Source organism: Leopardus geoffroyi, chromosome C1 (genome assembly GCF_018350155.1).
Source record: "Leopardus geoffroyi isolate Oge1 chromosome C1, O.geoffroyi_Oge1_pat1.0, whole genome shotgun sequence".
Lineage (NCBI taxonomy): Eukaryota > Metazoa > Chordata > Mammalia > Carnivora > Felidae > Leopardus > Leopardus geoffroyi.
In genome coordinates, this window is record NC_059328.1 from 19,062,120 (window position 1) to 19,079,302 (window position 17,183).

General features: G+C 52.7%; 1 protein-coding gene across 1 annotated transcript; it reads right to left on the reverse strand.

The window, feature by feature from the left end:
* Positions 1-1,968: 1,968 nt before the first annotated feature.
* On the reverse strand, positions 1,969-17,167 carry LOC123597379. The gene is made up of 5 exons (XM_045476121.1): positions 17,079-17,167; positions 14,448-14,524; positions 5,160-5,340; positions 2,911-3,053; positions 1,969-2,544 (listed from the first exon to the last, which is right to left on the reverse strand). Exons 2-5 carry the CDS (start codon positions 14,501-14,503, stop codon positions 2,166-2,168), a joined length of 759 nt encoding a protein of 252 aa, XP_045332077.1. The 5' UTR covers positions 14,504-14,524; positions 17,079-17,167; the 3' UTR covers positions 1,969-2,165.
* Between the last annotated feature and the right edge of the window lie 16 nt (positions 17,168-17,183).

Genomic DNA, 17,183 nt, shown 5'->3' on the forward strand with positions numbered 1-17,183 from the left:
GCCTCCATAAACTCACAGAGGCTGAGCTATAGAAGGTTCCTAGAGGCTGGGTTCCCAGTGCTTTCTTTGGGTACGAATCATCTGTGAACTCAGGGTTCCCAGACCTGATAATGCGTATCTTGGGAAGGGCCCATCATTCAGTATCTTTAACCAGCTTAAGTAGTTCAGATGTCCAGCTAACACTGGAACTGTTGATTTAGTTAAAATGTCCCACTTAACGGATGCGAACACTGAGGCCCAGGGGTGGGGGGAGGAATTTGTCCTAAGCCATGGAATAAGCTAAAACTGGATCTGAAAGTTGAACCCAGGGCTCCTGACTTTTAACTCTGGGCTCTGTCTATATACTATGGTGTTATCTCCCGTAGAAGATCTGATGGTAAATTCCAGCACAAGACACTGGTAGATGCTGAGTTGGTCATGGGTCATCAAGATGACTTTCGTGGTCAAAAGATAGTGACTTGAATGTGAGCTCTAGAAGAAGGCCGACCTAGGTTCAAACTCTGCTATTTGCACCTACTTGTTTTGAGATCTTGGGCAAGACTTCTTACCTCTCTGAGCCTCAGTTTCCTCATCTGGAAAATGGGGGTGATAATAGTACCTATTAGGAGGTTAAAATATAGGAAAAGTGCTCAGTGCTGTATCTGGTAAATTCTCAGTATGTACTTATTGTTGACTCTGATTATCCGCCAAGGTGAGTGGTTGTTCTCAAGGAGCCTGAGAGGCATCTGGAAACAATCTCAAGGGTGAGCCTTATCCAGGATTGAGAGCCTCATCCGACTAAAGCTTCATCCACTGTGCAGACAGAATTTTCATGAAAATCAGCTCCACAAACATACAGGCCAAGCCTCTGGAAATTCAAGCCGCACTGCTTGACCTCAATTTTTATCCAATTTGGTGTATAACTCATTGTTTCGAAAATATACCCAAGCTATTTGTGTGTGTATAAGCAAGTCTGAGCGAGCATTGCTTCTGTGCACAGAGGCTGCTCGGGTCCCAGCCCATGGAAACGCCAGGTCAGTCGGGGAGGGCTGGGCTCTGCTGCAGAAACAGATGACCCCCACATCTCAGTGGCTATGGACAACAAAGGTTGCTCTCTCGGTCACTTGTCCCTGCCCTTCGTGGCTTGGTCGGAGCTCTGCCCGTGGTAGGCAATCTGGCACATAGGCTGAAGGAGAAACTATCAACTCAATTGTTGCTGTTCCTGTAGCCAAGGAAAAGAAGGCTCTGGAGGAGAGCTCAGGCAATAAAGTGCTATGGCCTGGAAGGGATTCACATCCTCACCAAGTCTCTCTCTTATCTTAACGTTTATTTATTTTTGAGAGAGACAGAAACAGAGCATGAGCAGGGGAGAGGCAGAGAGAGAGGGAGATACAGAATCCGAGGCAGGCTCCAGGCTCTGAGCTGTCAGCACAGAGCCCGACGCGGGGCTTGAACTCACGGACCGTGAGAGCATGACCTGAGCCGAAGTCGGAAGCTTAACCGACTGAGCCACCAAGTCTGAGTGCAGATACCACAGCACGGGGGCACATCCTGGAGCCCATCTCCTTCCTTGTCTGCGTAAAGTGGCGTAGAATAGTACCTACTTCACAGGACTGGTGCGAGGGGCTACCTGGTATAATGCTGAATAACTCTTGAAATAGCACCTGAGAGGGGCGCCTGGATGGCTCAGTCAGTTAAGCGTCCGACTTCGGCTCAGGTCACGATCTCACGGTCCGTGAGTTCGAGCCCCGCGTCCGGCTCTCGGCTGACAGCTCGGAGCCTGGAGCCTGCTTCCGATTCTGTGTCTCCCTCTCTCTCTGCCCCTCCCCTGTGCTCTCTCTCTCTCTCAAAAATAAATAAACATTAAACACATTTTTTTTTAAAAAGGTGAAATTTGTTGTATGAATTATATCTCAATATTACAAAAAAAATAGGATCTCAGTATTATTAAAAAATTAAAAAGATAATAATGCTGATAAATAATAAACAATGGGGAAATCCCCCTCCCCCTGCAGGGTTGTTCACCTTCACCCCAAAACTGCCAGCTCCCATTATAATCCTCCTCTCTGGGCTGTCATTTCTGTGGGCTGATGTGTCGCCCTGGCCGGGGTGCCCTTCAGCGTGTGACCTGTGCTCTCTTTCACTGTCAGCGACAGAACTATGCCCACACCACGTGCGTGTAGGGGTCACATCCTGCCACAGGACAACCTCCCTTCTCCAGTCTCCCCAGGCCCTCCTGCTGCCTGGGATCCTATGGGATGCCTGGGATAGAAAAGCCCTTGGCCATCAGCCATCCAGCCCCTTCCATTCAGTAATGAGGAAATCCAGGTCCGGGGCAGGGAGGGGGTGGGAGGGGGGGGAGGGATTTGCCTGATGTCACACAGTGAGATGGTGGCGGAGCTGGACCCAAAACCCAGGTGCCCCACGGTACACCCGGCGTCCCTCCTATGATGGTGGCGCGTCCGCAGGCAGGAGGCGGGGCTGGGCAACGGCTGGGAGACTCTCGGGGCCTCTCTGAGGTCCTCGTACCAGACAGGTGCATGAGGACAAGGAGGAGACAGCGGGCTGGCGGGATAGAGGAAAGCTGAAGTCAGACGAGGAAGGTCCCAGCCGCTTGCTACTTCCTGTTTTGCTCACGGCTTTAGTCGTGGGAAACAGTTGTCACCACAAAACTGCAACGCCAAACCCACTAGCTTCCCTTCGTGCATGCCCATTCCTCCCACTGGTCTCTGTCTGGGAGCACGTCCCCCCCTCTCTCTCGCCCCAGGCCCACAGAACCGGGGGCCCCTGCCACTCCCACCCCAACTACGAGAGGTAGCTCTGGCTGTCATATGTTCAGGACTCACTGGGAGCAGTGTTTGAGGAGAAGGGGACCCATTCATGAAATGGGGCCAGCGGGCACAGATGCCACATTAAAGGACACAGACTCACAGAGGGTGAAAAGGGTTCCATTTCTGACGTGAAAGTCTCAGTGGATGCTGTCTGTCTTTCCGACCTTTCTGACCTTTGCTAACCTCCCTTCGAACGCGAAGACCGGCCCTCAGATTGAGAACAGCCAGGGCGCTGGGATCCAGCTGGAATTTAAGGACACTACTCGATTACCATTGTACTCACACGATTGCTTCCCTTCTACTTGGGGCAATCACGCAAGTCCTCCGTTTACATAGTTTCCTTTGAAAATAAATTATTTAAGTAAAGACGAGGTGATTTTTCTAGAAACACTGAGTGGCCATCAGCACAGGCAGAAGGGAAAGTGGTTTGGAATGTCTAGGAGTCTGGGAAGCAGTCGGCGGAGGTTTTCCGCGTCTGGGAGGCCGGGCGGACTTAGTCCTGGCTTTCCCCTGCTGGAAGGACCCCCGCCCGGACCTGTCAAAACTGACTCTCGGTGGCCTGAGCCCTTGACTTGCAAAGCATCCAGATTCAGGCTCCCTGCCTGCAGAGCAACACCGGGCTGGGCACTGGAGGCCCTGAAGGCGGGCTCCTGGGTGGAGGCCACCCTCCCTCGGAGGCTGCCTCCTCCTGGGTGTGTGAGCTGCCTTGCCACCTGCGGCCCAGGACCCAGAACCGTCATCCTCCTCTCTTCCCTACCCCCCCTTCCCCACAGCTTTTCCTACAAACCCCTCAAATCACCAATTACTTAGGCCTCGCTCTCACTCCCTACCGTTGTAGGTGAAGTTGAGGTTCCCTGGCACCCTACTTCCTGGACCGTGGTTCACCTTCCCTGTGCTTCTTCTCCCAGGTGCAGTCCCCTCCCTGTCTCCCCACTGCCCAGGGAAGCTGCCCTCGAGTCTGATGTGGTTTTCTGGCACCTTCCTTTGAAACCCTACCACCACCACCACCACCACCACCACCCAGATCTGTGGGACCCCTGTAGAGCCAGGCCAGGACTTGGGTGAGGATAGTGAGGTGCCCAGGGTGCAAAATTTATGCAGACGTCCACTCTCAGTGGCCACCCCGACGGTGTCTCCTTCACTATGTGTCCAAGGTACCTCACTTGCCTCACCCTCGTCCCACACCTGTTGCAGAACACAGGAGAAAGAAAACCTGCTTGTGAAAGGATGTTCCGGGGATTACTGGGGTTCTGAGTAATGTTCATAGCAGTTACCCCTTTGGGATCCTACAACATCTCCCAGGACACAACACCAGGACCCGAGTTTCTTGAGTCTTCACTTCATCTGCCCTTTACATTTTACCGCTCAAGTACAATATGTTAGACGACTGAGTGCTCTGCACAGGCAGAGCTGAGTCTAAAGCAGATGTCCCTTTTATGCCCTTTCTTGCCTGCCCCTCCCCCGCCTTGCCAAGGCCGAGTTAATTCCCTCCACGTCTTTTCAAGCAGCTTGGGCTCGCCTCTAATCCCGTGTCTGTCCTCCCCACTGGACTGCGGATTCCTAGAGGGCAGAGACTGTGTCCCTCGGCCTCAGTCTCAGCACACGGCCTGGTAAATTCTAAGCGCGCTGGGCGTGCATCACCCACATTTCCTGGGACCCCTGGGGACCCAGGCTCGGTGCCACGAGGCCAGAGCACTTAATAAGACACAGACCATTAAGCAAAAGTAATTTAAAAATAATGCCAACTGTGACTTGTGTCCCTCTAATACCCTTACAGTCCTTTTCCCTCCGTGTCCCCGTCCCTTTCTCTCTCTCTTTTCCATTTCAGGCCCTCTCCACCTATTTTCTTGCTTCTGTGATACAAAACCTGGAAACCAGGCTGTCCAAGAGCCGGAGTCACATTCCAGAGGGAGGGCAGGTGTAGCGGATCAGCCGGTTGTCCTCCAACCCTGTCCCCCTCTTCCTCACTGGCACGTGGCTGCTCTGCTAGACGTGATGTTTCCCGGCCTCCCTGGCAGGAGTGGCCACGGGACTAAGTCCCGGCCGTCGGAACGTGAATGCAAGCGAGGGAGGCCACTTTGAGGCCGAGGCCTTAAGTCACCCGGTGCCTTCTTTTTCCTCTCTGCTTGGCTGCAGCCAGCCGTGGCGACAACCCCCAAAGGGGGCGATGAAGCTTATGGGATGGAAGAGTCCCACCGCGGAAGGGTCTCTGAGTGGCCAGGGCCTCCTGTATGAGAGACGGTGTCCTCGCACGGGGCCTGCTGTGCGAGAGGCCAGGACACTTCTATATTCCTTACGCTGTTCTCTGTTGGGGTGTCTTTGCCCCAGCGGAGAGCAGTGTAGGCTTACCCGTAAGTAAGAGAGCCAGGAAGGGGAGAGGCTGGCTGAGCAGTTACAACCAGAATCTTCTCCAGGAGAAAGGGCAAGCGGAGTCCGGGCCTCCCACACGACGGGCTCTGTCCCATCACACGCTTGGTGGAATGACGGAACGGCCAGGGGTGCTCCCAGCAGAAACGAATGATGACGGTTTCTTGTGTAACCAAAGGGGAAGGGGAAAGAATGGGGTCACCTGGCATCCGGGTTCAGCGCTGTCAGACCCTCAAAAGCAACAGAAACAACCTCCGTTCTATCCGCCACTGTTCTACAGGACTCTTACTTACCCTGCCGGCCTTCCCTGAGGGGAGGGCAACAGCAGGCCCCCTGCTTTCACAAGGGCCTCCCCAGAGGAGAGTGGGAGGCTTGCCCAAGGTCACCCCGGCTGTTAGAGGCGGAAGGGCCATGGAAACCCCAAGAAGGGATTCGGAGCCAAAAAGGCTTTGAACCTGGGAGCAGATGGGGAAACCAGCAAGGGAACCCTCCCCAGGTGGAAAGATTAACTCAAGAAGCTGTGGCCAAAGACAATGGATGGAAATGACCTAAGGAATTGCAGGAAGGAGAGAAGCATGCGGTCCAGGCACCTGGCGGGGTTCCTCACAGCCTGCTGAGCGGCCACCATTCAAACTGACGGTGGCGCTAGGGCTGGAGGAAGACGCCAAGGCTGAAACACTGAGGTCTGAAAAGGAAATGCAGGAACCACAAAGTTCTGCGAATTGTCTGAGCCAAAAGAGACAAAATGGCCTTGGGGAGGGCCTGGAGCCCAGACGGCCAGGGGGGGGGAGGAAAACCTGATGGGTCTCCAATCTTCCCAGGTAACGTCCTTTCTTTTCAACATTCCCTGAACGTTTATGGAGCACCTATAGTATACCGTGCACCTCTGTACCCTAGGGATACAGCCATGAACCAAACAGGAAAAACAAAACAAAACAAAACATCTTCCAGGGGCCCCACCTGCTAGTGGGGGAAGCAGACAGTAAAACACAACCACAAGAAATAAGTCAATTCTGTAGTGTCAAGATGCAGTAAGAACAAAAAACAAAAATAAAAACCAAAAACGATGGGACCAGGAGTGACGGAGATGAGACAGACTGCGTAATTTGCAGAGCCCAGCGCAGAACGAAAACATGGGGCCCTTGTTCCAAAGGCAGAGAAAAGAGCTGTTAAAGGTACACAGGAAATTTTCCCTTCTTTCTGCAGTCTCCTCTCTCCCTCTCTCTCTTTCTCTGTCTCTCAACTTGTCACTGTGTTTTTATTTGCTGTTTAATGTCATTCTAAGTAAAGACAAATCTTAAATTATCAGCATGGGTTTTACCACTCATCTTTATATTGTACAATGCCAGCTTTGAAATGAAAACATCAGAGCATTTAACTCGTACGTGGAGTCACAGAAATTACACAATTTGTATTTCATGGCTTGTCCCCAAGGGTGCCCCAAGCCTGCCAGAAGAGGCCAAACAGAAAGAACTGGAGAGAGGAAGAGCTGATCCACCCAGCTAGAGATTAAGTGAGCTCTTCTGGGAACAGAGATACCCTTGGGGTAAAAAGTCCCCTGGGTACCCGCGGGCCCTGCCACACTATGGTGGAGGCACCCACTCTCCAGAGCCTGACCGTTGCCAAGTTCCCCTTACCAAATTGTCCCTCCCCCCAGATGCAGGACTGATGGGTAGCACCCAGGTGAGGGTGGGGCCTACGGAACTCAAGCCTGGCCTCTCCTTCCCACGGGGCCACTCTTCCAACCCTTGGCAAATGGGTAACCCCCAAAGGTCTTTAAGCTTCCATTCCGGGCTGTGCTCAGGACCTGCATCAGGGTCTTGCCCCCACTGAGATGTGGCCTCTCTGGCCAGTCACCTACTGGACGCGCCCTGATGCTGCCAGTGCAGGGTGGGGATAGCCATGCCCTGTCCCAAGATTCTGTGGGGTGTGTGCACCTGACCTCCCCTCCCCTGTCCCGGGTCTGTGATCGGGGTCCTGCCAGCCACCAAAGACAGCCACAGTCTTCGAGCAGGGCCAGAGAGGGGAGGCGGAACGGGGCCGGAGGTGCTAATGGGCAGGGGGCCAGGTGGCACATGTGAGCTGAGGCCAAGTTCCTGGCGCATCTCCCCTTGTCCCATCAGACTTCACTTACAAAACACAAATTCAAAGATAAAATTATTGGGGGCGCCTGGGTGGCGCAGTCGGTTAAGCGTCCGACTTCAGCCAGGTCACGATCTCGCGGTCCGTGAGTTCGAGCCCCGCGTCGGGCTCTGGGCTGATGGCTCAGAGCCTGGAGCCTGTTTCCGATTCTGTGTCTCCCTCTCTCTCTGCCCCTCCCCCGTTCATGCTCTGTCTCTCTCTGTCCCAAAAATAAATAAACGTTGAAAAAAAAAATTAAAAAAAAAAAAAGATAAAATTATTAAGAATTTCGAGACAGTGATAGTGGAGCATAAAATGCAAAGTGTGGGACCCATCTGAGCATAGGGTCCTGAGTCAGGGTGCTGGCTGTGCTCCCAGAAGCCAGCCCTGGAGGGAGGAGAGGTTGTCACTCTGAACAAATGTTCCCGGAAGGCTTTGTTAAAAAGATGATGTCTGAGCAAAGACTTGAAGAATGAGAAGGAATGAACCACTCAGATTTCAGAGGGAAGGGTGTTACAGGCAGAGGGAACAGTATGTACGAAGGCCCTGGTTTGGGCACGTGCCTAATGTATCCAGGGGGCAGCCAAGAGGCCCATGCGGCTGGAGTGGAGGGGTTAGGGGCCAGTTGTGCAAGGCCCTGGGGGACAGTTGAGGGATTGGGGCTTTAGGTCTGAGAGAAAGGGGGAGCCAAGGAAGGGTTTTCTATAGAGGAGTGACATGATCAGATTTAGGTTTCCAAGGGGCTCCTGCTGGGTTAAGCCTAGACTGAAGGAAGCAGGGAAATGAGCCAAGGGCTACGGCAATAACCCGGGAGAGGGATGACGGTGGCTTGGACCACCAGCCTTTAAGGATGGGTGGTCAGAACCTGGGTATTTAGTAACATTCTAACATATTTATTCAGCCCCCGGTACACCACCTACGGCCAAGGCTCAGGGGGTTAATGAAGCAGGAGACACCAGGTTCCAGCTGTTGTGGAGCTTTCCAGTGAGGTAGAAACAGACGATAAACCAAAACAGAAGGGCCTCTCTGACATGTCATTTCAGCTGAAATCTGAGCGACATAAGGAGCCACCGTGAGATCGGGGAAAATCATTCCAAGTAGAGGACACAGCATGTGCTTTAGTCAGCTCAGGCTGCCATAACAGAATATTGCAGACTGGGTGGCTTAAACGGAAATTTATTATTATTTTTCCCCAGGTTTGAAGGATGGGAAGTCCAAGATCAAGGTGCCCGCCAATTCAGTTCCTGGTGAGTGCTCTCTTCCTGACTTGCAGACGGCCAACCTTTTTTGCTATGTCTTTGCATAGCCTTTCCACAGCACCTACAAGTGATCTCTTTCTTTCCTCTTCCTATTTTTAAAAAATGTTTAATTTTTTGAGAGAGAGAGCTAGAGCAGGGGATAGGCAGAGATGGAGGGGGCAGAGAATCCAAAGTGGATTCCACACTGGCAGCAGAGAGCCCGACATGGGGCTTGAACCCACGAACCTGTGAGATCACGACCTGAGCTGAAATCAAGAGTCAGACACTCAACTGACTGAGCCACCCAGATGCCCCTCTTTCCTCTTCTTATAAGGCCACCAATCCTATCAGATTAGTTCCCCACACTCTTGACTTCACTTAACCATCCTTGACCCCTAAAAGCCCTAGGTCCACATACAACCACATTGGGGGGCTTCAATAGGCTCAACTTATGAGTTGAGGTTGGGGAGAGACAGTTCAGTCCAAAGAACCCTGAGTTAGCAAATGAGCTTGGCCAATCCGAGGCAAGGCAAAGAGAAGGCCAGCGGGCACGGGGGGAGAATGTTTCAGACATAGGTGGGCAAGGCGGGCAACAGGCAGCTCACACAGCCTTACAAACTAGGCCGGGAAATCTGGATTCTACTCTAAGGGCTGACCATTTCTGAGTACTCCCTATGTGCCAGGCACATGCTAACGACCCTACGGGCATCATCTCATTTAACTGTCACAGTCCTCCTAAGAGGTAGATGTTCTCTCTGCCAATTTCACAGTAAGGAGACCGAAGCCCGAGCAGCAGTGTTCGCAGAAAGGAGGCGCCCTGTGCTTGCCTGTCGTGGTGCTCAGCCCCGCCAGGGGAGGAGTACAGAGCAGCCCTTAGCTGAGCCCCTGGAATGGGCCCTCCAGACTGGGTGGCCTCAGAAGCCACGTTGGATTCCATCCAACGGAGGCATATTGAGCATCTGATCCTGGTGAGGGGTTCCTCAGTGTGAATCAGCCACAGTCCGGGCGAGTTAGGACAGGGCTTCTCAAAGTGAGGTTCTCAGTCTTCTATATCCAAATGTCCTGGGGCACAGATTCCTGCCCCACCAGCAGCTAGTAGCTAGGAAAGCTCAGAGGGTGTTGCCAGGAGTTTGCATCTTAAACAGATGTCCCCACGGGAACCTCTGCTGCAGGGGGAGGGGCAGGCAGCTGGGCAAGCAGCTGGCGAAGGGGGCACAGGAGACAGGCATCAGCTGCACCTGCAGAGGGGCCTGGAGCCTTCTGCTGGTGAATGACTTCTTGAAGTAATGTTGCAGCCGGGCGTTGAAGGAGGTGGAAAGTGGGGAGGGAGGGAGAGGGCATTCCAAATGGAGGCACCTGCACAGGCAAAGACTTGGGGGCTGGGCACAACCAGAGGAAAAGGGGAGAGGGGGAGGGGGAGAGGAGGTTGTGCACCAGCTTTCTTCGCTCCCCACTGGGACCAAAGGACAAAGTGACCAAGGTTAGCTTCGTCAGCCTGCAACAGCTGTGGGGACAGCTTTATTGCAGAGGCCCCTGCTGGCTGCACAGGCAGAGCCCCCTTTGCCCAGGCCCCTGGAGAGTTCTTCCTGCTGAGGGAGGAGGTGGATGGGCGGATTTCACAGAGAACAAAGGGGCTGGAGGCTTGGGGGAGGGGATGAGCGAGGACCTCCGTGTGGAGCATGGTGACCCATGCCCTTCCCTGGGTGGCCTTCAATGGGTTGGCTGGGCAGAGGGGACAGGAGGCGGCCGGCTACGGGCCCCAGAGCAGTCACACCCAGAGGGGTGCTGGAGCTAGGTGCTGGAGCTGGCGGGCTCACAAGAGCAGACTGTGAAAATATTCAGGAACTTTGTAAGCTGGTTGTTAAATTTTGGTAACTTGAAATTGGCCTTGATGGGTGTTTATACAGCATGGAAATTGGCAAAAAATCAAGGATTTTTTTTTTTTTTTTTAATTCTTCCACGGAGCTGATTAATCAGCACTTCACTGACAAGGGAGCCACAGCCACTAGCATCATGGGGCGGGCGGTAGCCAGAGACCCTTATCCAAAAGGGTCCTGTGCAGGGCACAAGAAACAGCCAGGTACATCAGACACACTCAAGTGTCCCTGCTCTCAAGGAGCAACCGGTCTGTAGGGAGGCAGCAACAACAACAAAAAAACCACAACCTGGGATGTTCTCAACCAGGGAAATAATGCTAACAACAGCTGCTATATCTTGAGTCCCTCCCATGGGTCATGGTGCTGGGAACTTCTCCCCCATCACCTCCGCTCCTCCCAGCCGATCCCACTACACAGATGGGAAAAACGAAGCTCGACAAAGTCACCTGCCCGGGATCACACGGCTGGCAAAGTCACGTCCAAAAGCCACACCGTTCTCCCTCGAGCTTGTGTGAAGTTCCTTAACCGCTGCAGCGCCCTGCCTCCACACACCATGCTGCATGCCTGGGGCAGGTGCAGGGCTGGCAGTGGGAAAGGCTTCCCAAGAGTGGTGACATTCAGTCTGGGCTTTAAAGGATGAATAAGAATTTGCCGGTTTTAGGGCACCAAGAAAGGCATTCCAGATGGGAGGAGAAGCCCAGGAGAAGGCATGGAGGAGTAAGAGGGCATGGGAAGTTTGGGGGAAGAGAGAACATGGTTGGATTACAAGGCTACATCATGGGGAAGCAGGAAGATGGGCAGGTAGGTGGGACTTTAGTGAGAGGGGCCTTGAATGCCAGGCTAAGAGATGTGGTCTTTTATCCTAAAGGCCTGGGGGTCACGGAAGTGGAAGGTCCTGGGACCCATATCCGAGAACTATGTAAGTATTTCGGCGAGATTGCTACTATATCCGTTTTTACAAATTGCCCTGGAGCAAATGCTTCTCAAACCATCTGTGGAGAAGGACCATTTTTTTTAAAAATTTCTAGGGGCGCCTGGGTGGCGCAGTCGGTTAAGCGTCCGACTTCAGCCAGGTCACGATCTCGCGGTCCGTGAGTTCGAGCCCCGCGTCAGGCTCTGGGCTGATGGCTCGGAGCCTGGAGCCTGTTTCCGATTCTGTGTCTCCCTCTCTCTCTGCCCCTCCCCCGTTCATGCTCTGTCTCTCTCTGTCCCAAAAATAAATAAATGTTGAAAAAAAAAAAAAATTAAAAAAAAAAAAAAATTTCTAATCTGTCCCAGACCAATACTTTTGTAAAATACAAGGAAAAAATGAATTACTAGAAAAATAAAATGAAAAAAAAAAATACCAGCCATTTGTTTTTATTATGAGATTCAAGATCTACAATTACTCTATCGGATTGCGCTACAAGTTTTCAACCCTCGGTTTCTGCGTTCACTTTGATAGAAAAGAGCTGGTCCAGGCAGTCTCTGTTATAGGCACACATCTAGGACAAATAAGGGTTCTCCTCGTGAGAGTTAAGCACTGCCAAACAAATGCTATTTTGGAGATGAGGAATCTGTCGTCCAGAGAAGGTAAAGTGGCCTGCCCAAGATCACATAGCTGGTGAGAGGCAGGGCTAGGATTTAAACCCAGGGCTGTCTGCCTTATTGAGGCTGTCTGCCTCAATCCACCTGCCAGGTGCAGCCCAGACCCTGTCAGCAGAGCCCTCCGGCCTGGCCCTGTAGCCTTGTCCCTGCTCTTAACACAAGGTCAAGAGCCCTGCAGTGGGGGGAAATGGCACCATTGTAAGAAGGGAACTTCCTTGCCCAGGGTCCCACGCCCGAGGTTGGCGGAAGCAGCCAGCCTCCAGGTCTCCTGACACAAGTCTGTCCTCAGTGTCGCCACTCCGCCTGCTTCTGTGCCTGTGCGCTGACCTCTAGGCCAGACAGTGCCAAGGAGGGCAAGGGAGGGAGGGGCACGAGGAGGCAGGGGACTCACCAATTGCTGGCAGTTACACAGTGCTTTGTCATTCTTAATTAGCTCAGCGACTCCATAGGCAAAGACCTCCCCGTGGAAGCGGCTGGTGCTACCCAGGGGGGGCAGACTGGGTGGGTAGGGGTCCCCCAGGAGCACTTTCCCCAACGCGTTTAGGTGCTGCTGCTTCTCCAACTGCAGAGGGCCACCCACTTGCTGGGCACATGCTGAGCACCAGAAGAGAGAACTTAAGTCGAGTCCTTAGATGCGTACTGGCCACCGCCTCGGTGCCAGGCACTGGTCAGCTGCTCCAGGGAACCCTGGGGTGAATGATGATTTCCAGCCCCCAGGCTTGAGACATACCCCGCTGTTGGGGGAAGCAAACAGGTTCAGCCATAAAACATGAATGACAACCAGAGTTACCATTTACTAAGCACCTGCCACATGGCAGGCACTAGGCCAAGCGTTTCCCACATATTATCCAATAGAAGCCTTACAAAGCCCTCTAAAGTGGGTATTATTCCTGCTGTACGGATGAGGAAACTGAAGCCCGATAGCTAGGATTGCATATATATATATAGATATAGATATAGATATAGATGGAGAATTTGGTTTTAAAGTTTTTGTGTGTTTGATAGAGAGAGTGAGTGGGGGAGGGCCAGAGAGTAAGAGGGAGCGAGAGAATCTCTAAGCAAGCTTCTCAATCTTATCATGGAGCCTGACGCGGGGCTCAAACTCACGAACCGTGAGATCATGACCTGAGCTGAAACCAAGAGTCGGATGCTCAACTGACTGAGCCACCCAGGCGCCCCGGGAGGATTTGGTTCAGAGCCCAAGTATGTAGAACTCCAAGGTCAAACAGTTGACTAGGGGAGAGAGAGAGAGTGAGAGTGCGGGCGCACGAGAAGAGGAAGCTTGTGAGGGAAGACAAGTGTGTGGGTAGCTACGACTGGGTATTGGGGAGGAAGCCAACTAGACTTTCAGGGCAAAGGTGGGTAGGCTGGGAGAGTTGAGGAGGCAATCTGGCTGGATGTTTCTGGAAGAGGAAGCATCATGAGAAGGGTCTGAGGAGGGAAGGGTTCAGAACAAATTGGTTAGAGTTGCTGGATCAGTGGGACACAGGAGGCAGGTCAGGTGAAAAGTCAGAACCAAGTCTCAGGAAGAATGTCTGGGCTCCTGACTCATCAGTAACCCAAGTTCCCTCCGATTCCCGGGGAGAGTGCTGTTTCAGACTTGGGCCTGAGGTGGAGGGGGAAGTCCTACCTCTCCAGTCGGGAGAGGGGGTGGGGGCTCTGGGATGAGGCTGGACGACCCGCAGCTCGGACTGGGCCAGGTCCCAAACCCAAGAGGGCTCCCTTCCCTGGGGGCCAGTCAAGAACCATGATAAGAACAGTCATTCCACCTTTACTATTCAGCCAGTCAGGAGAGTGACTCCGATTTTATTAAAACACACAATATAGGGGCACCTGGGTGGCGCAGTCGGTTAAGCGTCCGACTTCAGCCAGGTCACGATCTCGCGGTCCGTGAGTTCGAGCCCCGCGTCGGGCCCTGGGCTGATGGCTCAGAGCCTGGAGCCTGTTTCCGATTCTGTGTCTCTCTCTCTCTCTGCCCCTCCCCCGTTCATGCTCTGTCTCTCTCTGTCCCAAAAATAAATAAAAACGTTGAAAAAAAAATAAATAAATAAAATAAATAAATAAAATACACAATATATATAGCACTCATTATAGGCCAGGCATAATTCTAAATACGTTCCAAACTTTAACTCTTTTTTTTTTTTTTTTAATGTTTTATTCATTTTTGAGACAGAGAGAGACAGAGCATGAACGGGGGAGGGGCAGAGAGAGGGAGACACAGAATTGGAAGCAGGCTCCAGGCTCTGAGCCATCAGCCCAGAGCCCGACGCGGGGCTCGAACTCACGGACTGCGAGATCGTGACCTGAGCCGAAGTCGGCCGCCCAACTGACTGAGCCACCCAGGCGCCCCCAAACTTTAACTCTTTTAATCCCTACACTAACCCATGAGGTATAATCCCCACTTTACAGATGAGGAAACTGAAGTCCGTGGAATTTAAGTGACTTACTTAAGGTCACGAAGTAAAGAAGCAGGGGAGACAGGATCCCGGGCTCCAGTATCCATGTGTTTAACTACTGTGCTCTGCTGGTGGGGGAAAGGAAAATACACTCTGCTGTAAAGACTCCCATTTTACAGATGGAAAAACTAAGGCCAAGCCAGGTAAAGGGACTGGCTCAGGCAAGGAGGGAGGACAGATCACTGGAGGAAATCGGAGCTCCTGACGTAGGCTAGGCTTCTGTCTTGGTCCCAGTGCAAGTCCGAGTGATAGCTGGAGAGAAGCTGAGAGCCCTCCCAACCCCTGGCACCCACGATCTCATCTGGGGTCCCAAAAGGGCCCAGGGCGGAGAAAACAGTAAGATTACAATCCTGGCACCCTTTTCCTAAAGACAAAAGCCAGTTATAACCACAGGTAGCTTCTCCCTCCCTTTTATTTATTTTCTTTCTCTCTTTTTTTTAAAGTTTATTTATTTATTTTGAGAGACAGAGAGTGACCAGGGAGGGGCAGAGGGAGATGGAGAGAAAATCCCAAGCAGGCGCTACACTGTCAGTGTGGAGACCTACTCAGGGCTTGAACCCAGGAATCGGGACATTGTGACCTGAGCTGAAATCAAGAGTCAGATGCTTAACCGACTGAGCCACCCAGGAGCTTCTACTTTTCTTTCTGATTGCTAAAGGCTATACGACCACTGCAAAAATTTTTACGAAGTTAGATCAGAGGAGCAAAAAGAAAAGAATAAAAAAAAATCACCTTAAAACCCCTCCTTGAATACCGGTATATTTTCAAGACTTCTCTGCTCCCTCTCGGTTTTTATAAGCATCCAAGCTGTGAAGCAAGAGACTTGGCTTCCGATGCTGGCTTGCTGTGTGTCCTTGGGCAAGTCCCTGCCCTTCCCTAGGCCTCAGGCTCCTTACCTGCGAAATGAGGGTTTGGACACGGTGACCTCAGAGGAGGCCCCTTGCCGCTCTGACCTTCTGTTTCTGCTTCTGTTCCTGGATTGGCAGAAGGGGCACGAGCCGGCTGCCCCTCTGCGGGGGATTCATGGCTGACAGCTCCCAGCAAGCCACCTCCGGGACGATGCGATGGCCCTGGAAACAGCCTTCACTGCAGTCTCAGCGTTCCCAGGCCCGCCTGCTCGCTAGGCCCATATGGTGCCCCCTGCCAGCTGGACACCACCAGCTGCCCTTCACCTGCCAGCCCTGGGTGACTGCTTTTCCTTCAGGCTCCAGGATGCTCTCTCTACTGCCCCGGAACCTAGCTGGCTCAGGGTAAGAGAGCTGGGGGCCTCTGCCCTGAGGACCTATCTACCCATCGCCACAGCCCTTTGGGGAGAAGACAGCCTCATACGGTAAAAAAGATAGAGGGAGGGAGGGAAGAAGACAGGAAGGAACACTGACTGTAATCCAACTCCATTTGGACCCCTTGCTAGGCATTCAGGAATGAATCCGAAAAACGCACTGCCCTTGAAGGATCCAGAGTCTAGTGGAGGCAACAAGAGTAGAAACAGGCAGCAGAAACACTTGCAATGCTGAGAGCTCAGGCCTGTGAGATCCCAAAGGGAGAAGCCTACTAGATAGCAGTCAGGGAAGGCTTTCTAGAGGAGGCAACTTCATAGGTCAGTTCTCAAGAACAGGTGTCTGCCTTTCCAACTCAAGTTTTTAATTCTTACTGGCAGCCCTGTGGAATAGGTGTTGTTGCCCCTTTTACAGATGATGCTCGGAAAGGTGAGTTCACAACCACCAAATGAAGAAAAGCCAGGTTCAAATTCCCATGAGCCTGGGACAGAATGAGACAGAATGGCTGAAAAAGCACTTGGTTTATACTCTGAGAGAGGAATGTCAGTGGGGCCTCACTACCCAGCTGGGGATAGCACAGCCCCATTTCCCCCTCAACACAGGAACAGGACTCCTGTCTTCTGTGCGAGGAGCAGTCCTAGAGGCTGAAGTTCACTTTGCTGAAGCATCCCCATCTAGAAGGAGCAAGGCTGTGGCATGAAGACAAGTGCTCTCTTTTGACTCCCTTCCGCAAAGCGTAACGGGAAGGCATAGGATCCTAGAGAGAATCCTAAATCCTGGCCTTAGAACATCTGTGCTTGAGGAATTCTAGAATCCACACTCCCCTCAAAATGCCTCCTAGTAACCATGGCAGGGTCTGGGTCAAGGTCATGCGGCACCTGGCCCTTCCAGGTTGGAAGGATGGCTAGAAATAGGATCCCATTTCCTTTGACAGATAAAGATGAAGACATAGTGGGGGGGGGGGGGGGGGGGAGAAATTGCCTAAGGTAACACAGCAAGTCAGTGTCAGAGCATAACACCCAGGTCGTATCACTACCTGGGGGGTGGGGTGGGACAGCCCAGATGCCCAGGTGGTGCCAGAGAGCATCCTGGGTGCTGTTGGAGGAGTAAAATCCCCAACTGGTCTTACCAAGGCAAACTTTTATAGTCCTGCGCAGTACTCAGCAAAGTTCTAATACCCCAACTCTCCTAAGCCTCGGACAAGACTCTTCTTTCCCACCCTAAGTCTACCCATCTGTAAAATGGCCCCCAACTACCTTTCAGCTGGGCTGCTTAGAAATCCTAGGAATAAGGGGATTGGAAGAGGGAAGAAAAGAGGGGGCGTCTTGGGCTTTAGGCTCCCTACCTCAATGGCGCCCTTCACCGGGACAGCCTCGGGGAGGAGAGAGCAGGAGCCGGGCCAGGCGTGTCGAGGCAGGGCCGTCGGGGGCGGGCCCAGGGGCGGGGCCTA